At 49.0% G+C, this 24,788-nt stretch overlaps 3 protein-coding genes and 1 pseudogene across 6 annotated transcripts; 1 reads left to right on the top strand and 3 right to left on the bottom strand.

Moving 5' to 3' along the window:
- Positions 1-3,352: 3,352 nt before the first annotated feature.
- Positions 3,353-6,769, top strand: LOC120690351 (glucan endo-1,3-beta-glucosidase 13-like). 3 transcript variants are annotated; one of them, XM_039972984.1, is made up of 5 exons: positions 3,369-3,696; positions 3,804-5,123; positions 5,751-6,014; positions 6,125-6,379; positions 6,499-6,769. In XM_039972984.1, exons 1-5 carry the CDS (start codon positions 3,489-3,491, stop codon positions 6,531-6,533), a joined length of 2,082 nt encoding a protein of 693 aa, XP_039828918.1. In that variant the 5' UTR covers positions 3,369-3,488; the 3' UTR covers positions 6,534-6,769. The 3 variants fall into 3 exon arrangements, with proteins under 3 accessions (XP_039828924.1, XP_039828918.1, XP_039828929.1); XM_039972990.1 differs by lacking the exon at positions 6,125-6,379 and having other exon boundaries at positions 3,353-3,696; XM_039972995.1 differs by lacking the exon at positions 5,751-6,014 and having other exon boundaries at positions 3,374-3,696.
- Positions 6,770-7,315: 546 nt separating this feature from the next.
- On the bottom strand, positions 7,316-13,397 carry LOC120690435 (putative receptor-like protein kinase At4g00960). Of its 2 annotated transcripts, none has more exons than XM_039973080.1 (10): positions 12,366-13,397; positions 11,861-12,270; positions 11,547-11,675; positions 11,350-11,471; positions 11,068-11,278; positions 10,387-10,624; positions 10,120-10,267; positions 9,235-9,978; positions 8,366-8,460; positions 7,316-7,782 (listed from the first exon to the last, which is right to left on the bottom strand). In XM_039973080.1, exons 1-8 carry the CDS (start codon positions 12,836-12,838, stop codon positions 9,637-9,639), a joined length of 2,073 nt encoding a protein of 690 aa, XP_039829014.1. In that variant the 5' UTR covers positions 12,839-13,397; the 3' UTR covers positions 7,316-7,782; positions 8,366-8,460; positions 9,235-9,636. The 2 variants fall into 2 exon arrangements, with proteins under 2 accessions (XP_039829014.1, XP_039829022.1); XM_039973088.1 differs by having other exon boundaries at positions 8,338-8,460.
- A 1,557-nt stretch (positions 13,398-14,954) lies between these two features.
- On the bottom strand, positions 14,955-18,096 carry LOC120690450 (annotated as a pseudogene).
- Positions 18,097-21,082: 2,986 nt separating this feature from the next.
- Positions 21,083-23,517, bottom strand: LOC120690456 (glucan endo-1,3-beta-D-glucosidase-like). Its single transcript, XM_039973109.1, has 4 exons — positions 23,380-23,517; positions 21,968-23,257; positions 21,604-21,861; positions 21,083-21,327 (listed from the first exon to the last, which is right to left on the bottom strand). Exons 1-4 carry the CDS (start codon positions 23,453-23,455, stop codon positions 21,293-21,295), a joined length of 1,659 nt encoding a protein of 552 aa, XP_039829043.1. The 5' UTR covers positions 23,456-23,517; the 3' UTR covers positions 21,083-21,292.
- Positions 23,518-24,788: the final 1,271 nt, after the last annotated feature.

Consider the following 24,788-nt stretch of genomic DNA (forward strand, 5'->3'; position numbering starts at 1 on the left):
TTCACAGATATTTGTTTGCACAATTTTTTTTTCAGTCACTCAAGTATAATTCTAAAAAGTTTGTATTATAAAAACTTTTTCACGGGTTGTAGTTTTTTCAAATAGTTTGGAAATATTTTTTTCTTAACATATCGAAAAAATTTCTTCACATTTTCTATCGAAAAAGTTTTCTGTAAAATTTTCTTTCGAGGGTTTTTTCTGCACAAACTTTTTCAATGCCTCAAGCATAATTTTGCAATATTAATTTTTTAGTATAAATTCTGTTTTTACTAATTTTCCCATCCTTTGATACTGAATCCATCTATTAGCGCTAGTAGCTGGCTTCCGAAAATAGAATGTGTGGGAACCGCAGATTAGTCAAAAGTGAAAAGGTGGGATTGTCGGAAATCGACCGTACCAATGGGAAAAAAAAACGAGCGACCGTAAATTAGAAAGTCCCTGAATACATCGCGGTTCTACCATACACTCGTGATCTGCTGTAGTGTTTGACCCGTGACGACGACAAATTCCATCCAGCTTCTGCCGTGGAAATCATGCACGCGTTTTCGATCACGGAAAGGTCATTGACCAGACTTCTTCGGTCAGTGTTGGCCGCAACCAGCGACTGGATTGCAGTCTGGGATCGATGAACTGAGGCAGCTCATTGGCCCGAATTACTGTACCTGGTGGCTGTACGTCCGTGCCATCCGGCCGCACGAATTTGAGCCAGTCCAAATCAGTCCAGCTAGCTATGGATGGACTGATGGAGCAGCAGCTTCGGCCTTTTAATTTCGAGTCAACCACGGGTGAGAAACGAACTCGAAACTCGAAAATGATGGATCGGACACATTCAAGTCAAGATAGGTGAACCAAATTGTTGTGGAAAAAAAAAAGTAGCATCGCTGTTTTCCATGGTCCCATACATAGCGCGACAAAGGCAACTGGCCTAAGTATTGCCGTATTGCGTCGCAAGGACTAACCATTGACTCGAGCGGCGGCGGGATCACCACTTGTTCCATAGTATGTCACATACTCCATAATCCAATCTATCCGTCGTTCTAGATTCGCATTAGCAATACTACTGTAATTTCGATTATAATTTTAAATGATAATATATTTAGATGTAAACATACTTAAATGATAGATTGATTTTATTTATAAATTAGTGATTGGATATGTTGTGGTTCGGGCCTTCGGGTGGTAAAGGGTCTTAAATTTTAACTTAGATGATTTAAAAGTTATGTCTTAAAAGAGCCAGACTCTAATTTTATATGACTTTGAGCTAAAATATATAAGGACCAATGCAAGTTGGATTGTGAAGAGACCACTAGTTTGTATACTAGACCCATAAGTCTTGTGTGGATACTTATCCCTACAACAGATCTTCAAGGCCCCATAACGGATGCATCCCAAAGAGGAGCTAACAATTAGAGGCTACTACTAGCCTATCAACCTGTGCTCCCGCACGAGCTAATTAGAATTAATATAAAAATATAAGATTTATAGCTAATAATTATAAGTATCTATCTCATGCCCTCTTTCATATATCAAATATTCTAAAACATACTCTAAATATAATACATATTTATCATTATTTAGTTGCAATGAATTTCATTTTGGTTCATATATATTTAATTGATTTGTTTTGTGAATTGATATTCTTATCTTTTCCATCGCACATGAATGCATAACACATATCGTGGGTAGTATTTTTATATAAACAATTGAGGCATCCAAACTAACGCTAGGATGATGTTCTATACATGATCTAGTTCTTGTAGGGATTTGAATTTCTAATCTCCTGATTTTTCTAACATGCCATGTTGTCATCGTTCGGTACTCATCAGCAATCGAAGTGTGAACCTATATCCTTCAACTATTGACGTTTGCTAAGTCTTCCTATGGACTCTGACAAATTAAAAGTTAAAACAATGGTCCTTGGCATATACTGAAGCCAACTCTAGTGGATTTATCTAGACTTTTCTCTGAATGAGACTATTGCCCAATCCACAATATCTTCGAAGCTATTGTCATTATCGATCAGCACTTGGTGCTGCTTCTCTTTATTTTCCACAAGAGTTGAAAAGTTTTGGAAAGAAGTAGAGCAAGAAACAAAATTGCTTGAGTCAAGTCGTCGTTGGCTTCTCGACATGGGGAGGGGAGGACCGCATGCAGCAGGAAATTGGCTTCGCAAGTGGGGGAGTGTGCAGTGGCACGTATGAATGCATACGGGCACTACTTGTTGCAACTTGCAAGCAATGCGTGCATCTGTAGGAAGTTTGGCACGATTTTGTAGAACAATGAAGGACTGGTGGTGCTTGTTGGTCTCACAATTTTAGTTTGTTCGTGCGTCCGTCCGTCCGTCGTGCTTCTTAATTATCTTGTGGAAATAATGTGCCATAATAGACCGATCGAGCTGATTGGCGACAAAGTTTGCCACGGAAAATGATATTTCCAGTATAGATTACCTCATTCATTAGCGAACAGACATCTAGCTGAATTTGTTAGGCCAGTCTCACTGGAGTGTCATCGACACAGTTATCTAGATTGAAATTTTAAGAACGGTGCCAGCGGAGTGTCATCCTTTCACATTTCATAACACTCTTCTTTTCTCTCTCCTCATAATATTGAAATATGTTAGTAAATTTAATGCCATGACATTTTTATGATACTCCCTATGAGACTGGCCTTAAGTGGCTCTAGTAGCGCTCCTCGGCATGTGGGCGGGGGTGGGGGTTACCTGCGGGAACAGGGCCGCGGCGAGTGGGGGTACCGGCGGAGCGATTAGTCGATGGCTCGACGCGCCGCTGCTTGGAACGAAAGGAGCCGAGCCGATGCGGAAAGGCAAGCGAGCCAGCGATTGGAGCTGCTGAGCAGTTGCCGTCCGATGGGTTGGAAGGGCACGTGGCATCCATCAGGCAGGGGGCGCCCCAGCGCTGCGATGGACCCGTCGCCCACTCCATTTTTTTCCGGCCACAGTTGGTTTTCTCAGCCACACTAAAGAAAGAGTTGTTTCACCGGTGAAGCTGAAACGGAAACCATTTTAGGAGGACCATCCTTCCATAACTTTTCCTTGAAGCCTAGGACCAGCGGCGGATCCAGCAGGGGAGCTAGGGGGGCTCCAGCCCCCCTAAGCTCCCCTAATTACACATAAAATACTATAGCAAAAGCATCAAATCACCATTAAATTTTCACACAAATCAACATCTCCATTATTTCAGCCCCCTCTTGCCTCTCATCCTGCATCCGCCACTGCCTAAGACGACCTAGCTAGCTCACCAGATCCTATAGGGGGATGTGGAGGGGAATCAACCAAGCGAAGGGGTTGAGCGGCGTATATCCATGGAGGATGAGGCGAACCATTTTGTTTGGTAGAGCGCATCACCTAGCAGGTCGCGGTTGACTTGGATATCCCTGTCTGTCAGACACGTACGGGCAGATCAATTTGTTCACTCTCCAGCGGAGCTGGGCGCCGGGGCCCTGGATGCGCTAGCGATCGGCAGTTGTCCATGCACGCAGAGTGCCTGATCACCTCGACCTTGAGCTCGATGCCGCTGCCGGCTATAAATTCGCACGAACCCTGTCGCTCATCCCGCACTCAACCTTCATCGTCTTCCTCTGTCCGCCCCCCGGTGCCACCGCAGGAGGGCAGCATGGCTCTCACCCGCCTCGTCGGCGCCGCATTGCCTCTGCTCTTCTTCTTCTTCTCACGTGCAGGTGATAACCGTGCAGCGTCGCACAGAAACACTTCGGTTTTAGGAATGATCGTCGGTGCGGTTTCAGATTGTGTCAATGCTAACCAGTTGGTATGTTGTGCATCGCAGAGGCGGGTGCGCTGGGCGTCAGCTACGGGCGGGTGGCGAACGACCTGCCGGACCCGGCGTCGGTGGTGAACCTGCTCAAGCAGAACGGCATCACCATGGTCAGGATCTACGACGCCAACCCCAATGTGCTGACGTCCCTGGCCAACACCGGCATCAAGGTGATGGTGATGGTGCCCAACGAGAACGTGGCCGACGTGGCCTCGGCCCCGTCCAACGCGCTCCAGTGGGTGCGGGACAACGTGGCGGCGTACCGCCCTGCCACGCAGATCCACGCCGTGGCCGTGGGCAACGAGGTGTTCGACTCCAGGCCCGACCTCAACTCGGCCCTCGTCCCGGCCATGACCAACGTGCAGGCGGCGCTGGCGCAGCTGGGCATGGCCGACGCCGTGAAGGTGACCACGCCGGTCGCCTTCGACGCGCTGGCGGAGTCCTGGCCGCCGTCGGCGGGCAGGTTCAAGGACAGCATCGCGCAGCCGGTGATGAAGCCCATGCTCGACCTCCTCCAGAGCACGGGCTCCTACCTCTCCGTCAACTACTACCCGTACCTGACGTACATGGCTCAGCCAGACGCCTTCACCCTCGACTACGTCCTGGCCAACTCCAACCCCGGCGTGGTCGACCCGGACACCAAGCTCACGTACTACAACCTCCTCGACGCCCAGCGCGACGCCACCTACTACGCCATGGACAAGCTGGGGTTCGCCAGCCTGGCCGTCGGCCACACTGAGCACGGGGCGCCGTCGAGCGGAGGGCTCAAGCGCGGCGGCGGCGGCCGGAGGAGGAGGCTCCTGCAGGCCGGGAACGGGGGCGCGGTGGCCACGGTGGCCAACGCGCAGGCGTACATCAACAACCTCATGAACCGCGTGCTGGCCGGCAACCGGGGCACCCCGCACCGCCCGGACGCCGACATGGACGTGTACATCTTCGCCCTCTTCAACGAGAACCAGAAGGGCGCCGGGGCCGACGACGTCGAGCAGCACTTCGGCCTCTTCTACCCCAACATGCAGAAGGTGTACGAGTTCGACTTCCGCCGCCCCACCGGCGGCGGCGGCGGCGGGGGGGCCGTGCCGCCGCCGGCGACGCCCAGCTGGTGCGTGGCCAAAGCGGGCGTCGGGGACGCGCGGCTGCAGGCGGCGCTGGACTACGCGTGCGGCCACGGCGCCGACTGCAGCGCCATCCAGCCCGGCGGCTCGTGCTTCCTGCCCGACACCAAGGCCGCGCACGCCTCGTACGCGTTCAACAGCTACTACCAGAGCATGAACCGCGCCGCCGGGGCGTGCGATTTCAGCGGTGCTGCCTCCATCGTCTACCAGCAACCCGGTGAGTAGTGAGGTGTGCTTGTTCCATTGTTCCATGAGGTGTGCTAGTAGAGAGAGCTTGGATAGGCAACCCCGGCCCCTTGCTTGTCCCCATCTCACGAGGTGTGCCTTGTTCGCCGAGATATATGTGTTGGGAATAGTCCCACATGGTGAGTTGTGGGTGGGCAGGCATGGTTTATAAGGTTGAGGGTGCAACCCCCTAATGGGCTAGCTTTTTGGGGGGAGTGTCGGCCCAACAGACCTAAGACCCGCTGCTATGCGTTCGGGCGCGTATGTCGCGGTCCGACGGCCTGGGGTGTGTGTGGCGGGCACGCTGTGCGTCGGCGGCCCGGTTCCAACATTTGGTATCAGAGCTCAGGTCGGCCCAGTGCATTCCGCTGCACCATAATCACCATGTGTGAGGGGGAGATTGTTGGGAATAGTCCCACATGGTGAGTTGTGGGTGGGCAGGCATGGTTTATAAGGTTGAGGGTGCAACCCCCTAATGGGCTAGCTTTTTGGGGGGAGTGTCGGCCCAACAGACCTAAGACCCGCTGCTATGCGTTCGGGCGCGTATGTCGCGGTCCGACGGCCTGGGGTGTGTGGCGGGCACGCTGTGCGTCGGCGGCCCGGTTCCAACAATATGTAGCCATGTGCGCCGCGACGGCGAGCTCGGCGAGCTGGTGCGTGGCGAAACCGGGTGCCAGCGACGCGCAGCTGAAGGCGGCGCTGGACTACGCGTGCGGCAACGGCGCCGACTGCAGCGCCATCCAGCCCGGCGGGTCGTGCTTCCAGCCGGACACCAAGGCCGCTCACGCGACGTACGCGTTCAACGACTACTACCAGCGCAAGGGCCGGGCGGCCGTGGCGTGCGACTTCTCCGGCGCCGCCACCGTCGTCGACCAGCAACCCAGTGAGTAGCGAAAGCGTTCTTCGTCATCCATGGCGCCTAGAGTAGACTAGATAGAGCTTGGACAGGAAACCCGGCCTTGTCCCCCATCTCAAGCGCGGAGACATGTGTAGGCATGTGCGCCGCGACGGCGAGCTGGTGCGTGGCGAACGCGGGCGTCGGCGACGCGCGGCTGCAGACGGCGCTGGACTACGCGTGCGGACACGGCGCCGACTGCAGCGCGATCCAGCCCGGCGGCCCGTGCTTCCAGCCGGACACCAAGGCTTCGCACGCCTCCTACGCGTTCAACAGCTACTACCAGAGCAAGGGCCGGGCGGCCGTGGCCTGCGACTTCTCTGGTGCCGGCTCCGTCGTCTACCAGCAACCCAGTGAGTTCACCACACGCGCTGCTTCCGGCAACCCACTCCTGTGTCCTGTCGACGCCGCTCGCACGCTCTCTCTCCTCTCTGAATAATCTAACATGTTTCTGATCCATTGTTTCCTGCAGAGGTCGGGAACTGTGTGCTCCCGTCGAACGGCTGATCGATCAACGCTGCGGAAATTAAACACCGCTGGAACAGCGAGGTCCGAACTGAAGGCCATGATGCTACCTAGATATATACATTCGTATCATTCTGTAAGGTGAACTAGAGAATAAAAAACAAGGACCTGCAAATAATACAGTACTACAAAAACTGTGCGTCCAACAGCAGTAGGACATGTCATTGCTGAACTTGACAGAAAATAATACAGTACCACGGCATTCAGTTACTTTGTTATCCCCTGGCCTGGATCCTACTTTGCTTCTGAATAGTGACGACACACAAGTACACAACAAGCCAAAGAACTGGCCATCGCCGCAAAGACGCGGACCTGTGAACTGCTTAAGGCTATGTTTAGTTTGTGGAAAAGATTGGGTTTTGGTAATAGCACATTTCGTTATTATTTGATAATTAATGTCAAATTATAGACTAATTAAGCTTAAAAGAGTCATCTCGTATGAAACAATTAAACTATGTAATTAGTTATTTTTTAACTGTATTTAATGTTTCATGCATGTGTTCAAAAATTTAATTTGACAGATACTTTAGGAATTTTTTTGGGAACTAAACAAGACCTAAATACTTTTAGACTAGCCACAGTGGTGGCTTCCGTCGATGCTTGAACCAGGAGATTGGATTCAAGCATCCAGACACCACTATGGTACCCATGCTAGAATTTAAAATGGAAAGCATGGGTGCATGTGGGTGACCTGAGGCTAGGTAAATAAACTAATATATTTTAGTCCGATGGCCGTTGGCCTGCAAATGACTGTTGCTGGCTTCTTTCCTCCGCACATGACCGTTGTTGTGTAGGATATACACATGTTCTATATATACAATGCATCCGTTTAAGCAGGCAACAGATATGGATCCAAATACACGTTTTCTCAACTCAGGCATGAGTTCAGACCCACCAGATCCAAACGCACAACACTACCAAAATTTCCATCTACCACAATACTCTTTGAACTATCCACCCCCAAATCCACACCAAAAGACTACCATGGAGGTCTTTACCAAGGCAACATGGGGCAGTTACCTGCAAGGGATGCCTGATTGCCTGGTGGTTTCGCGTCCAATGGTCCAGCTTCTCCAGTAGGACCTATGGCCTTCTTTGGGGCAAGTGGAGGCAGCAGCTCATGAGGTGATGAGAGCAGCCCAATTGCTTCAGCTTCTCAGGCAGGAGGCGCTCCAATGCATCCAGCTCCTGTTGTTCAGATAATTCTCCCAAGCAGAGGTAGTTGTTGCCCCTGTTCATCATGGATAAAATCTCAAAGGCTGTGTTTAGTTTCAAAATTTCTCTCTCCAAACTTCACTATTTATCTATCACATCAAATCTCTTGCTTCATGCATGAAGCATTAAATATAGGTAAATAAAAAAATTAATTGTATAGTTTTGATGTACACGACGAGACAAATCTTTTGAGCCTAGTTAGGTCATGGTAGAACAACAATTACCACAAACAAACGAAAAGTGTTACAATATGCTACAGTGTCTGATATAACCCTTTTTACCACTATTTTACGGATCTAAACACAGCCAAAGTGGCTATTTATTCAGTTCTACACGATGTGCAGGCCGTGCACGCCCATGTGGTGTGGTTTGCATGTGTGAGTGTTTGTGTGTTTCTAAAAGAAAAAAATATTACTATTAATAATTAAATATTCCTTTAGATCTCCACATTAATCATCATAAGACGAGCTAGAAAAAGATCATAAAAACTCCTAACAAATATTAAAGAAAACATCCTATCATATTTTTTTGCGAAATATAGATGCACGCTCACCAACGCATACACACTCACCTCTATAAATACACGCACGCAACCCTACCTCTATGATCACCTCCGAGAGACTGAACTGGCAGATCCTTGAGCTTGACGAAGCCACCATTGACGTCTCCCTAATGACGGGCATGTCGCCTACCACTGAAAGAATATCGCCAATTAAATCCTGGAATAAATCCAGAAAAATACAAGCAGCAGTGCCAAGTCGAGAACTACAAATCATATCACACAATAGTCGCTCAGTATATTCTGCTTTACAATAATAGCCCTGCCAATATGAAAAAAGTGCAAAGTAACCATTTAAATATATATTTAAATTACCCACATCTACCACTATATATAAAAAGCAAACTAAAGTGATTGTATCATTCTAATTTTATCCACTTTTAAAATTCACTAAATTTTGTATCTTTTTGAACTTACAAACAAATTCCAAGCACTTGTCTTTATTTAACTGGATTAAGAAATTGCTAAAACCATTTTCAAACTTAAACCTTCATAAAAACTACATACGTATGTTGCATTTGTTTGTTCTTATCCCAAGACACGCTTAAACTCAGCACGTATTTATTTAAGAGGAGGAGAATTACAATAACACAGTTTCTAGAGAACTTTCAAAATGCGATGTTACAAACCACCACCAAAGTGGTGATGATCAATCTAGAATACACGATCGAGCACCGCAAGCATAGGCGGTTAAGCACAACCAGCACAAAATATCCCAAGAGAGAAGAGGAGAAAGCGACTACCATATCACCCCAATTCCACAAAGTGACCAAGAGAGCTACAACGCCAGCACCATCTTATCTTACTATTACTAATCGAAGGCTCATTTTAAAGCCTCAAGTTAATCCACCTAGATGGATACTCTAATAAATAGACAACTCTAATCAATCATAGAATGTAGCACCCTACCTTCGCTCTCTATGAAATTTGCAGTGACGCCACCAACTCACTAGCCTCGTAGTAAACATTGGATCTCATCCTGCTTTGCAACGCCGGAGGGATATTCACAAATGTAGCAGGAATGCTTTTGCTAAATTGTTACAAAAATAGTGATAATCCTTGCATATCTCGCTGTTGTAGAACATGGCGAACACATCAAACTTTAATTTGTGATCAATCCTTGATAAAATTAAGCTGAATGGAACAAAATTTGTGGATGTTGTGCCCAGAAGTGGTTGACTTATATTTTTTTTCCTGGTAAAGTCTATGAAAAAACATTTTTGCTTGGAAATTCAGGCACTCTTCGCAACGTAATCAAAAAGTGGTTGAGTTTAGCTGCATTCTATGTGCTCAGTATTCACAAATTTGGTCCTATCTAGGATAGGGTTCAGTAAGTGTAACCTCATTCACTGAGATGTCCTGTTCCAATATGAAACTAGACCGGTCATATACATAGCTTCTTTGACCATCTGACCGTGAGGCTGAAGGTGATTCTCTCCCAAAGAAGAATGCAGGCTGAGCAGGCGGCTGAAGCTCCATGCTATCCCTAGTTAACATGAACACCACGGCTGATATGTCAGGCCTGTCGTCCGGCTCCGTCTGAACACACAGCAGACCGATGTGGATGCATCGCAGCGCCTGGCTTCGAGCAAACTCGTCCAGCGACGGGTGAAGCATTTGCGACACTGTCTGTTTTGTCCAGTGATCCCAGACCTGTTAGATGATCAGCATCAGTTTACAGTTAGTCAGTAGAAACTAGGAAGAAGTTGCAGACGACACGATTGTATGAATGTTTTAGTATTTCGATGCGGTAAAAAGACATGCAAAATGAAGCAAACTCGGCACTTCTCTTACATCAGTAAGGAGATTCACAGTACTGTGGTCGTCAGAGCTGCAATTGCTTCTCCTGGTTACAATCTCAAGGACCAACACGCCAAAGCTGAAGATGTCGATCTTCGGCGACACGCTACCCCTCCATGCATACTCTGGCGCCATATAGCCACTGCAATAAAGGATGTGAGGGTGAGGCAGTTCAGTTAGCTTGGCCTGGAAAATCGCTCAGTCGCGCATTCTGCAAGCATGCAATACGAAGTCCATATCAAATGCACGAGCTTAGCTTACAATGTCCCAACAACCCTGGTTGTCCGAGTATGGGTGTGGCCTTCTCCTAGAAGCCTTGCCAACCCAAAATCTGCAATTTTTGGCTCCATGTTGTCGTCAAGAAGAATGTTACTTGACTTTAGATCCCGGTGGATGATCCTCATGCTTGAGTCCTCATGCAGATACAATATCCCCTTTGCAATTCCATGGATGATGTTGTACTGTTGCTCCCAGTTAAGTGAATTTCCCTTGCTATCATCTATTACGACCAAACAATCAGCTTATACTAGCTGTTATTGATAGGTAAATACCAAGAAAACAATATAGAAATACTCACTTGCAAGACAGTTGGGGAAAAAAAATCTAAACCATCACTGCAGTAATACTGTGTAATTCAATCTGTCGGAAATCGGTCTAATTATTTGTAATACTTTCAGTTTTTTTCGATCTGTAGTAGCCATGATACTGCAGTTTGTGACTACACATTTTTTTTTCGTACACTTTGCATCAATAAGAAAATATGTTTCTTCTCAGCACACTGATCTATTACTAGCTCAACAACATTCATGCTTATAGAGCATAAGATTCCCTAGGATTCATGAATAGCATCAGAGAAGTGTAACTGTAACATTTCATTTACCATGACCTCTGAACAGAAAATTCTGAATATGCAGTTGAAGAGGTGCATGAAGAGGGAAATACCAAATAGAATGTTGTCAAGGCTCCCGTTCTTGATGTATTCATAAACTAGCAGTGTATCATTCTGATGCGAGCAAAACCCCTGTAGCCCAACAAGATTCTTGTGCTGAAGCTCTGCCAGTACCCGCACCTCATTTTGAAGCTGATCCAATCCAGGACCAGCTCTTCCTAAAAGTTTCTTGACTGCTATCTCTTGCCCGTCAGGGAGTATCCCCTGAAACAGATTATCTTTCAGAGAAGGCACGGTGTACTAATTTTTCCCCCAGTGTTCTTGTTATCACCTACCTTGTACACAGTACCAAAACCACCAGCTCCAAGCTTATTCTTCTCTGAGAAGTGTTCCGTTGCCGCTTGCAATGTTGGCAAATCAAAGATTGTGCATTGAGCTCTCCCTATCTTCTTCGGTGCTGGTGTCATATGGCAGGAATTTATGTAAGGGAATGGAAAAGTCAAGTTCATAAAAAGGCCACATTGCTACTCACAGTGTTCGTCGTTCTCTGTTGCCTTAATCCTTCGCCTGTACCGAAGGAAGAAAAATACTAAGAGAATCAAAATCAACGCAACGAAACAGGCGATGCCTGCAGAGATTCCAGCTACACTCCTTTTCCTCCCTGCATACACCAAACATTGAACCTGCAACATTGTGAGGCAGTCAAAGTAGTACTCCTTTTCGCTGAAATTCAGGTGAAGATTTTGATCTGATCAGGACTATGTGGTTTGATGAATTCAGGTGACGACTGTTTGATTAGAGGAAAACAAAATCGAATTAAGTGCCCTACTCCTACGTGCTTCAGACCTGAAGAAGGGGGCGTGAGCGTGGCCGATGGTGGTGGTTCCGGCGGCGCGGCAAGCTGCAGCATCGCCCGGCCGTCGTAGATAGGGGAGACGCTGTATCTCAGGGAGCACCACACCACGAAAGCGCTGTTGGAGGGGGGCCGCCCGCTGAGGAACCGCGCGCTCACCACTACGTTCTGGAGGTTCCTGAGGCAGCCCTGGCACTGCGCCGGCGTCAGATCTGGCGCGCACTGCGCGAGCCCGTAGAGCTTGGGGTCGAAGTCCATCTCCGCCGTGGCGAAGTACTTCCTCGTCGCGTTGGCCGCCGCCGCCGCGCGGTTGACCAGAGCCGTGAGGGTCCCCGTGACGGCGGCGCTGAACCAGGCATCCGAAGCGTTGACGCTCCTCGCTGTGTCCGTCATGATCGCCGGACTTGTCACAAGTTGCGAAATTTGTCAGGCGCGCCTCTCAAACCGGAAGCAAATTGATGTTGAAAATTGGAATCTCAAATCGAATCGCGCTCATACACCAGTTCCGAGATGAGCCACTGGTCCCCTCTGAGGAAGTCCAGGAACTGCCTGCCGGCGAAGCGGAGGACGCAGGCGTCCCGGTACACGGTGACGCCCTTGCCCAGCGGGCAGGTCTGCTGCGCGTCCCGGAACGCCGCGGCGACGCAGGCGGCGCAGGTGGAGGCGTTGGCGTCGCCGCGGCAGAGCGCCAGGCCGTTGGCCTGGTCGGGCGCCGCGCCGGCGGAGGCGGTCGCGAAGCCCGCCGGCGAGGCGGAGGCGTTGGCGCGGAGGGCCGCGGCGAGGAGGTTCAGGTTCGCCTGGAACGTGCTGTTGAGCGCGTAGGCTGAGCTGGCGTCGCAGTCCGGAGGCGGGGTCTCCTCGGCGACGGCCGGCGACAGCAGCAAGGCGAGGGCGACGGCGACGGCGACGGCGGCATAGCGGCCGGCGAGCATCGGCGGCGGCGGTAGAGGAGGGGCGTCTTCCTTCCGCATCGCCACGGCCCACGGGTCACGGCCGCAAAGTTGCTACCATGGCGCCCGCCCCGGCCGCGGCAACGGTGGCGGCGGGTTGGCGCGTCAACGCGGCAGAAATGGGGCGTCTTGCTTTCGTTTTTTTTTTTTTGATAAACGGTACCTGTATTAAACCAAACAGCATACGAGTACAAGACCATGGCCATACAAGCACCATCTAGAACCGTACATAGGGGACAGCTGTCCACATACATTTGCACAAAAGATCCTAAACAAAAATGAAATTACAACAAGGCCCTGTGGATCTTCTGCACTTTTTGGAAGCACCGCTCGCCGCCGACGTCTTCCTCCGCCATGACAGAAACCATCGCCAGAGCAGGACGTCAGGGACCCCAAAACCAACAGGAACTCCATAGCACGAAGGCGTTGACATGAGCCGCAACAGGAAACCACAGAGAAAGCGTATCAGCCGGGGACGCACCCCGAGCTCCTGTGGTCGTGGAACCGCCCTCGTCGCCGACGAACAGCAAGAACCGAGAAGCAGTCCACCCACCCTACAACTGCCACCAGAACAGCCATCCCACTGCAGACCATCACCGACACACAAACCTTACCAGGTTGAAGCGCCGGAGAGCAGACTCCTACACAGGAGCCATCCAGAACCGGAAGCAGCCTCATACTAGTGAAGCAACCCCACGATTCCATCGACTCCTCCCTCACGGACCCCTCAACGGCGCCGGAGTGAGCGCTGTCAAGACGGAGACGGGAACGGAGGGACTTATTCCATGGTGGTGCCGCTGCCACCGTCTCAACGCCACCACCTGGACACCAACACCTAGATAAACTAGGACCTGTACACTCCGACCAGCAAGGATTCCACGGCCATCCCCACCTCGTAGCGCCGAAACGGACGCCGGAGATGAGGAAGACCGCAGATCCCGCCGGCGGAGACCCAGAGAACGAGTGGGGCGTCGCCTTGCTTTCGTTCCTCGCGGACGCCACGGGCGTACCAGCCGCCGCATGTTAGTTGGAGAAAACGCGCCATTTTGGCATTATTTTACTCATGGTATTATGGAAAGTGACAACCATAGTCAACGAGTCAAAATGCTCGCCTCCCTGGTAAGAGTGCGTTACAATATAAAAAAACTCCACTTGAATCATGTGGTGTGGTTCCTTTTTACGAAATAACGGAATGAAGTGGAATGAGAGTGATTGAATTCTGAAGTGACTTATTTAGGATTGAATCATCCTCCGTCCCCAGAGCCATCCGGTTTTCGAATTAACTGATCAGACCATAAGAAGTCTACGCTCGTAACAATATAACAATATGTGGTTTTTTGGGTCTTTTCTGGATCGTTGTACTCCTTGACGTATTATCAGAAATGAAATGTCTTTGCTTGTTCAAAAACTAGAGAGGCATCGTTCCTGAAGATGAGAGCACGTTTCATCTTTCGGGACGAGGGTTACGAGTTTCTTTTCTCAATTATCATATTCGCTATGCTGGTGCTGGAGGCTGCTGCTGGAGTGGTGTGAGAGAAAAATCCTGCTGGCTGGCTGGTGGCTGGAGACTGCTGCTGGAGTGATGTGAGAGGAAAACACTGTTGGCTGGTGCTAGAGCAGAACAGCAGAACAGGGTGAATATGTAACAACCAACACCAATAACAGGCTATGTGGGTGCAGCCCTCTACCAAAAAATTGAGAACACCTACACTGTTCTACATTTTGTCGTCAAAGTTGTAGGATATTCGCATACAACTGAATCTAGAAGATGTTTGGTTTCTAATTTTGATTCAAATTTTTTGATTAGTTTTCACTTTCAGTGACGTCTGAAATATGGATATCGATGTGAAAAGTGTCAATTCATTTTCTTATGCAAGCCATATCCATTCGTGGCTACAATGTCTCTTGGTTCACTTCATCACTTTTTTTTAGACTAGTGGACATGCACGTACCTCAGGTACGTGTTTTAAAGAACAATTATATTTAAAAATATTTAGGTTGCATCGAGATTACTAAATATTTAATTAAAATATATCATAGCAATCCAATATAAAAAATTTGACCTTTCGCATGACAGAGAAAAAATCACATAATTGAAAGAAGACAAATTATAATATTTCTTAGAGATGCAAACAAAGAATTTGACCATCACAGGACGAAATATTTTTTCATTTATTCTATAATATTTTTGTAACAACACTTAGTAATGGAAGCTTACACTTTATTAAAAACATAAAATAGAAGTCATTATCAATAAAAAAAAAAAGAGAACGTCATTCAAGTGCTAGCCCTGCTTCCACCACCAAGTACCCAGACACAGCTCTACGCGGGCATGGCGCTACAGGCTAGTGGCAACCTTCTTTGTTGCGACTCCCCGCCATCGACGGCTGCACCAGCACCACCTCCCTCATACCGCCCTGGCCATCCATCCAACCAGTCAATGAATGCAACAACTCAAGAGAATGAAGGCAATATAAAATCACAGGTTAGGATGAGAGTAGTATACAATCACAGGTTAGGATGAGAATAGTATAAAATCACAGATTAGGATGAGAATTGTATAAAATCACATGTTAGGATAAGGTTCATCATCAGATTACTATATAGAGTTTCAGTAAAATATATCCATGAACAGGTACAATAGCCTGAGATAGCGAGAATTGGATGACTGAAAACAGATTATATACTTAGTTTAGTTCTCACACAAACACCTATATTTTTTTTGTCTAGAAAAGAATTGGTATCCGCATCTTTGGTGTTCTTACTTATACAATCAAATAGTATTTTTTAATAAAATTGCAATCTGGCCCCTAGCTACTGATCATGCCAATTTAACTTGTGACTAATAAATATGGTGCCAAGTATATTTCAACCATACATCCTATGTTTTTAAAGCGGTAAGGCGAGGCGAGGCGATCCACCACCGCCTTATCGCCTAGGCGACGCCTAGGCGGGCTAAGGCGAGACCTTAAGCAAGGCGAGCCGCCACCGCCTTGTCGCCTAGGCGACGCCTTGAAAACAGAGCATACATCTAGCTTCTTTTGCTCAAAAACTTGCAACAAACGTCATGTCTTTAGATTGTAGAAGGTAATGGATTTTTGAAGCCTGTATCAAGCATCTTTTATTCATATTATCCCAACTTCATGAAAAAGAATTCTAAATGCCAAAAATATCAACACATGAGAAATTCAGCGAGTCAATAGTCAGACATGTGTGAAACCTGAAGTCAGGCTGACCTATAGGTTCTGCACTTCTCCCCTGCTTTAGATGAGACACAGAGATCGCCAAAACAATGAGCTTGATACAGCACGAGCTTGGCTGGAAAGTAGTGAAATAAACAGCTCTCAAATAGAATGCTTTAACATGCACCAAACATACATCGAAATTCAGTCTTACCAGACATATACACTATATTGGTGTTGCCAATCCTTTGGTTCAAGGGAAGTGCAAGATGATGGATATATCAAATGGTCGATCAGGATAACAACACAGACAATTTTAGGTATATTGACATTGATGAAAGATTTTTATAAGCTTCAAAGCATATAAAACATTACTTGATCAGGAGCTCTTTTAATTGGCATCGCAATGAGATCATCCCTAAGCTTGATGTCATTGCCCTAACCAAATTTCCTCAATATAGTCCATGCAGTTTCCATATGACCTTTTTCAATAAATAGGGCATGCAGAAAAAGGAACTCAATCAAGGTAAGTGTGTTGTCATTTACACCTTCAGGCATTTTCTCCTGAACTCTCTTTATGCCTGAAATTTCAGTAGGTTGGAGAGGAGCACTGAAACATCGGACCTGTAAAGCAGCAACATCACCATACATAAAAAAACACAAATAATCAAATAAGAAATAACCATGTGGCCTGCTGCTGAACAGAGTAGCCTTCATGAATAAAGACCTGGAATTCATTGAGCTCCACATCACTGAGAGCACCATCCTTGTCATTATCACATAAAATGAATATCCCGCTTTAACGCTCTCACACGGCGAGGCTTCAGTGATTGGGCCTCTTGATCAAAGAGAGGAGCAGTTGGGTGAAGCACTGCGTTCTGGGCGTAGTAGAAGACCTCAGGCACCTTAATGAAAAACAACATAACCTGATTCTAATCAGTACTGCATGATGGGCGCCATAACCTGCTCAAGACTAACCTGCTGCTCGTCCCTTAGGTCCAGTTTGCACCCCCACCACAATCACTGGAGTCTTCAACTGCATCATACAAATTAAAGAATCTAAATTAAACAATATAAATCACAATGTGCAACCCAAGAAATAGTCAATCGCACGGGATCTAAATTCTAAACCTACACCACGAACCACTGCCCTAATGTGCAGGGTGGCATTACCTGGAGTCGACGCCGCTCGGGAAGCCAGAACGAACTGAGCCATTCCAGCATGGCGGTTCGGTCGCAGGCATACATGAGCACTACCGCAGCTGCCTGGCACTCCGCGATCAACTTCAGCTTCTGCTCCGGCCTGCAACCACAAGGATACGCAGAAAAACAACAAATTCACCATCAGTGCAAAACGTGAATCCCATTATTCCGCGAAGATCTGATGAATCCGAGATGTGAGGGATGGGAGCACCTGGAAAGTTCCACACCGTATAGTGCTAATATGCCCCGTTTATTGTTGATAGCTTGCACATTTAGTGGCAATTAGTACTAAATATTAGCCTGCACATGACAATCGTCTTGCAAAGATCATTCTACTGAGATCGATCTGCTAGAGGATACCTAGATAGATCAACTTTTGTGCTGTACAAAAACCCATCTTCATGATTATCCTTCCATTGCACAGACATGAGCAAGAGTGAATCTAAAACACATCAATTAAAGAAAGGGAGATAAGGATTGGTGAAGAACCTGCGACGACCAACTATCAAGGTCTGACTGCGATTCGCCGAGGCGGACGTCCTGCGCAGCGCCCATGCCGATGTGGCGTCAGGAGGAGGAACGGCGCCAGCGTCGCGTGATGGGGAGTGGAGGATCTCCATCTTCAGCGAGCGGCGGGGCATGGAGGAACGGCGACAGCGACAGAGCGGATCGGTGAAGGATCCTTGACGGCGATGGCGAGGGGGCGAGGGCGACCAGCGATGGCTCGAGCCCACCGACGTGGCGACGGATCGTGGAGGCGACCTCAAAATCGAGGAAGGCGGCGTGCTGTTCTCAAGGGCGTGCGGATGGAGAGGAGGGGAGGGCGAGGGGAAGGACGCACCGCGAGGTTGGAGGCGTCGCGAGGGAGGCGGCGGCGTCGGGGGGAGGCGCGTCGCGCGGGGTGGGGGGGGGGGGGGTGGCGCCGCGACTTTGGGGCGGCGTCGCGGGGTGCGGCGCCGTCGAAGGCCCTGGCGGCGTGGTAGGGTGCGGGGGCGCGCGACGTCGGGGGCGGCGGCGGCGGCGGCGTCGGGGACGGTGCCTCCCCTCGCAGGGCGTCGTCGAAGGGGGCGTCGTCGCGGCGTCAGGGGAGCGTGGCAGGGGAGGCGGCGCTACAGGCGCGCGGGCGGGGGAAGCGGCGTGGGTAACGCGGGGGAGCGGGCGGGTATACGTCGTTTTGGTGAAAAAAACAGGGGATTTGGGCACAAACAATTTTTTTGATGATGTTTTTGTTTCCCACCAAATTCTGTCAAACACCTGGTCCTTCCATGCAGGTTTTTAAGAGGAAATTTGTGAAAAAGATGGCTGGGCTAATGTAGGTGAGAAAGCAACTCAATTCTTTCATCCTTGCGGTTTTTTCTTTTTTATATTTAAAAAAAATAAAATTTAAAAAATATATGTCTGTTTTGGAAAATTTCAAAAATATACCCCGGTCGCCCTCCTATAGGGCGACAGGCCCAAAATGTAATTTTTTTTCTCCAAATTTGCAACGAAGTCCCTGGAGAAAAAAAAGTGGGCCTGTGCCCCCCCCCCCCCCCCGCGGGCGACAGGGGGGCCTGTCGCCCCCCCCCCCCCTCGGGCGACCGGGGTATGCCCCCTATATAAGCTCCAACCCTCCCCTTCCCTCCTCATTTGAGTCCGAAAATTACACCAAAAATCCAGAAAAAAAGAGAGGGGTGAGGAGAAGGAAAGCGGCGAAGCCCTGCCGGATTCAGCACTTGTGATCTGCAGGTTAGTACATTTAGTTTATATATTTTTATATTTAAGTAATACGTATTTAAGTAGGAGTAATTTAAGTAGGGGTGAGTAATTTAATTTAATTAGTGGTATAATAGAATCATTTAAGTAGGAGTTTAATGATACTTTAGTTTGTAGTTACGTAGTAGTAAATTAGTTTAGAAAATTAGTACTACGCATTTATTATTACAATTGCAGTACTATTAGAGACGTGTTTATAAATTAATTATGATTTAGAATAGAATTTGGCATATGCAGTATAGAATTTGAGTGTCATCACGTAGTTATGAATAATTATACGTTGTAGTTGAATTTCATACTTAGTTTTTACGTATTATTGAATAAGGTAGTGAAGTAAAGAGTATAACTCGATAAGTATTATGTGATATACAGATATGTCGAGCAAGATGCAGTTTCAAGTATTTTATGGTGAATACAATGTTATGTATGGGCCAAATTGAGTAGATCTTTCTGCCTTTAAGTGCACATCTAGCGGCATAGATAAACCTCTGGAAAGGAGTTTTGGTTCCATATGTAAGTGGCTGCAGCGTGGGTTCCGTGTTGATCCGTTGACACATGTGATCACTGTCCAGTCTCTTGTTAATTGGGAGGTAGAAAGTGAATTATGGGAATTGATGATGATACACAGCACTGATGACTGGCAGAAGTACATGCAAGCAGCTCTAGAGCGTGGGTGGCCTCTGGCCATTCTTGTTCAAATCCGGAAGAAGACACAAAATGAAATACAACATTGTGCAGATCAAGGAACTCCGAGTATTCGAAGAGAGACCAATTATGTTGAGCAAGATGAGTCAGAAGAGACAGAGAACCAAAACATGGGACCACAGGGCCTTGCTGATGAGGGAGAGAGGATACATAGCATTGTGGACGAGATGGAGGCAGAAGACCAAACCGCAATAGAGATGGAAGAATATGAGGGCTCATCTGATGACGAGCAGTACTCATTGCCAAAAGAGTGGAAGGAGCATGGTTTTGGCAGTCATGTCGCAGAAGATGTACGAAATCAGGAGTGGGAGTACAAAGGGAATGGCGGCTAGGGCTGGTTTTTTTTCTGAATTTTTAGGCTCAAATCACAAAGGGAATGACGGCATACGGCGGCGGAGGGGCCCTGTCGCCCCCGTAACGGGCGACAGGCCCCTGTCGCCCCCGTAACGGGCGACAGGCCCCTGTCGCCCGTGGGGGGGGGGGGCGACAGGTCCCCTTTTTTTTCTCCAGGGACTTCGTTGCAAATTTGGAGAGAAAAAAAATTACACTTTGGGCCTGTCGCCCTGTGGGAGGGCGACCGGGGTATATTTTTGAAATTTTTCAAAACGGACATATATTTTTGAAATTTTATTTTTTTAAAAAATATAAAAAAGAAAAAACCGCTTCATCCTTTATACTACACAAGTTCACTTAATGGGCTCCAAATTATGTCCGGAATAGTGCGGCTGTGTTACTGGGCTAAGTGCACCCGAGCGAGGGTTTGGGCCATCCGCTGGGCTGGCGAGGCGTGCTATTTTGTTGACCGCCCGTGGGCTGCCGGCTTCGGCCTGTTGGAACTTCCGACATGATCAGTCTTGCGATATTGCCATTTATGCAGGGTTAGCCTACAATTATAAGAGCCCCGTGGAAGTGAATATTTTAGATTTTAACAACATTTGTTCTTTTAGTGGTAGGTAAAATTTTCATCAACAACAGGATGCCTACAGTAACTTTGCCAATCTTAAGAATTTGCTGGTTTAGTCTCCGAAAATACTCATAGAGATATGTTTGTGTACATGCGTTTGTAAGGATGAATGTGCAATTGTGCATACATGTCTTCTGACCAATTGCTAATCCGGACTGCGTGTCTTTTGATGTGGAGCAGACCGGTTATACTTAAATAGTGATAGAGCCACGGAGGCACATTGTGACGGACACACGCTTACATCGTTCAGAGAAATTGTAACCGTAAACATAAAACGACATATATTATTGTTGATTTGTTGTGCTCCTGAAACTTGAGAATAACCGTTGACAAAAGTACCGTAAAGAGTTAATTGTACCGGGGATCCTTAAATTTATTCAGAGTTCTCATTCCGATTACGGTACTCTTAAAATGCACATAATAGTCTTTAAACTTGTCACACACTCTCATATTTGCTGCTTTGCTTGTGGCCACCGAATTTTTATAGATGCATTATTGCTAGCACAGAAAACAAATTTACATGTGCCATGTTTATTTTCCAGTTCCGCAGTAGAACAAGAAGGTGGAACTGGACCCTTCTTCACAGTGGCTTTATGCCTTTATCCCCACATCCCGTATACTGGGATGGTAGCATGTATGATTCAGACTTCACTGTTGCTGTTCAGTTCAGGCCCTAGACGGGAGCACGCAGTTTCCGATCTCTGCATAACATTGGACAGAACAAGGTCAACAGTCTCTTAAACTTCACCCTGTGCATTTTAAACTTGATAGATAGATTCTCAAGTTTAACTCGTCTATTAAACATTTTAAATTGTGAGCGGGCGCGCGTAAACACGATTCCTAAACGTGGATCAGTTGTGCTTTGTTTCTTTGAAATAAAGCGGGGGACTTTTTTAAAAAAAAAAGAGTAATAAATCTAACTGGTCGGATCTATGGACTAGGATACTATAGACGATCGATGACGAGGGCGAACTCACTTGGCGCCTGGTAGACGACGGAGGCGGCGCCGGCGAAGTCGCAGGTCCCGGCGGCGCGGCCCTTGCGCTGGTAGTAGCTGTTGAAGGCGTACGAGGCGTGGGCGGCCTTGGTGTCCGGCTGGAAGCACGTCGCGCCGGGCTGGATGGCGCTGCAGTCGGCGCCGTTCCCGCACGCCCAGTCCAGCGCCGCCTGCAGCCGCGCATCGCCGACCGCCGTGTTCGCCACGCACCAGCTCGCCGCCGTCGCGCTGCAGGTGCCTATACATACCCCCAGGCCAGCAAAAAAAAAAACAACGGTAAACGCACGCGCCGCCAACGCCAAGTGATGTCAGATCACTGATAACAAAAATAAGCTCATGATCACCTGATGGCGCCTGGTTGACGACGTAAGCCGCACCGGCGAAGTCACACGCCCCGCTGGCCCGGCCGCTGCGCTGGTAGTAGCTGTTGAACGCGTACGAGGCATGCGCGAGCTTGGTGTTGGGCTCGAAGCACGCCGCCCCGGGCTGGATGGCGCCGCAGTCCGCGCCGTGCCCGCACGCGTAGTCCAGCGCCGCCTGCAGCCGCGCGTCGCCGACCGCCGCGTTCGCCACGCACCAGCTCGCCGCCGCTGCGCCGGGGAACTGGAAGTCGTACACCTTCTGCATGTTGGGGTAGAACAGGCCGTAGTGCGCCTCGATGTCGTCCGGCCCGTCGCCCTTCTTGTTCTCGTTGAAGAGGGCGAAGATGTAGACGTCCATGTCCGCGTCCGGGCGGTGCGGCGTCCCCGTCCTGCCGGACGCCACGCGGTCCATGAGGTTGTTGATGTACGCCTGGGCGTTGGCTACCGAGGGAGCCGCGCCTCCGCCGTCGTCCCCGTCCTCCAGGCGCCTCCCACCGTGGCCGGGTCTGAGTCCGCCGCCCGACGCGCACCCGTGCTCCGTGTGGCGCACTCTCAGCTGGGGGAACCCCAGCTTCTCCATGGCGAAGTAGGTGGCGTCGAGCTGGGCGTCTAGGAGGCTGTGGTACTCGAGGCCGGTGGCGTCGTCGCGATAGCCGGGGGCTTTGGAGTTGCCCAGGGCGAAGTCGCGGTTCATGTCAGGCTGGCGCATGTACGTCAGGCACGGGAACAGATTGACGGAGAGGTAGGAGCCCGTCCGCTGCAGGAAGTCGAGCATTGGCTTCATCACCCGCTCCGCGATCTCGCCCTTGAACCTGCCCTTCGACGGCGGCCACGACACCTCGAGCGCGTCGAGCGCGATCGGCGTGGACACCTTGATGGCGCCGTCCAGGCCTTGCTGCGCCAGCGCCGACTGCACGTTGGTCATGGCCCGGACGAGGTCCGAGTTGAGGTCGGGCCTCGCGTCGAACACCTCGTTCCCCACGGCGACGCCGTCGATCAGCGTGGCTGGGTAGTACGCCTTGACGTTGCTCCGCACCCACCAGGGCGCGTAGGACGGGTCCCTGGCCGCCTGGGCCAGGTTATCGTTGGGCAGCATCACCATGACCCTGATGCCGGTGTTGGCCAGCGACTTGAGCACGCCGGGGTCGGCGTCGTAGATCCTGACCTTGGTGATGCCGTTCCGCCTGAGCAGGTCCACCACCGACGCCTGGTCCGGCGGCAGGTCGCTCGCCACCCTCCCGTAGCTCACGCCAACCTCACCGCCCGCCTCTGCTACATTACACACATGCATACATATACATCAAGTACTCCCAACCCAACAAAAATATTTTTAGTTGCCGCCGAGCCGATAAGCCACTGCACACCGGCGGCGTGCGTTGAGCAGCGATATCTACCTGCACAGGAGAAAAGGAGCAGCGGCAGTGCGGCGGCGCCGGCGAGGACGACGGCGAGGAAGCGAGCGAGCACCATGCTCTCGATCCCCTCCCTACGATGATGGTGTAGTGTAGCAGACCACGAGGCAGATGGTCGAGAGGGAGGCTGTGATGTGAAGTAGGGGGTGCGTTGCGCGGGACGGCATTTATAGCCAGTTCGATTCGAGGAGCTGCATGCATGCATGGTGCACTAGTGGCGGATCCCACGGCGGCGCTCCTGATTGAGGCGCGCCGCGCGCCCAACTCACCAGGACACCACCACTCGGACACTCCGCGCTGTGGTGGCCTCTGATGGCGCACCCGCAGCTGCCGGCCCGTGTCACTTGACACTTGCAGTGCAGCTTAAAATACACGAGGACTGTACAATGCGATCAGGTTGGGCGGGAAAGGACAAGCCGTTGTGATCGTATCACCACTTGCGCATGAGCGTTCGCCACAGACACGACTGACCTAGTAAGCCTCACGAAATCAAGTGATCAGCATTCAAACATTGGACCTATCTAGGATGCAGTTCAGCGAGTGCCGCACTACCATCTGTTGTGTTGTGACCCAATTGTCAGCTTATATTAGGTGTTGTTGAAATTTTAGTATGTTAACAGTTCCAGCCTATATATGCATCATGCGGTGCGCGCCTAAGTACTTGATTAGCCTTATGTGTTGCCACTGCAATACATGTCCACTAGCTTATCAGATAAAGTTCAGCAATATTCAAAATCGCCACTGCACTATATGAAATGATTAACTAAATTTGTAGGAAGAGCTACAGTTCTAGGTGCTCGTTGTAGTATATGATACTGCAGAGTACTGTCATGGGTTACGTCTTACAAGTTTTCTCAATCTCCCTTATCAAAAGCATGATATTTGGATCAATGCAGAAGCTAATATATAGCCTCACTTCTCATCCTGAGAATGCTTCAATAGGCTTGTTCTTGCTTGAGCACATCCTATATATGGAAATAGCCATTGAATATCTCTTTTAGAAGAGCTTTAGTTGGAGATAAAATGGCTGCCCGGAATAACCTTGTAACTAAAGTATCCGCTTACCAGCTTTCAGATGGGAGGGATATTTTTACCTGGGACTTGCATAAACATGACAATTTTACTGTACAGTCTATGTATCAATACCTTATAAATCGGGATACAACCTTCGTTAACAATTTTTTATGAAAATTGAAGATTCCTTTAAAAATAAATGTTTTCTTTTAGTACCTTCAACGAGGTGTTATTTTAACTAAGGACAACTTAGCTAAGAGAAATTGATCTGGGAGTAAAAAAATATTGCTTCTGTGATCGTAATGAAACAATTCAACATCTTTTCTTTGATTGTCAACATGCTAAGACCATTCAGAGAGTTGTTCATGTAGCTGCTG

Source organism: Panicum virgatum, chromosome 2K (genome assembly GCF_016808335.1).
Source record: "Panicum virgatum strain AP13 chromosome 2K, P.virgatum_v5, whole genome shotgun sequence".
Lineage (NCBI taxonomy): Eukaryota > Viridiplantae > Streptophyta > Magnoliopsida > Poales > Poaceae > Panicum > Panicum virgatum.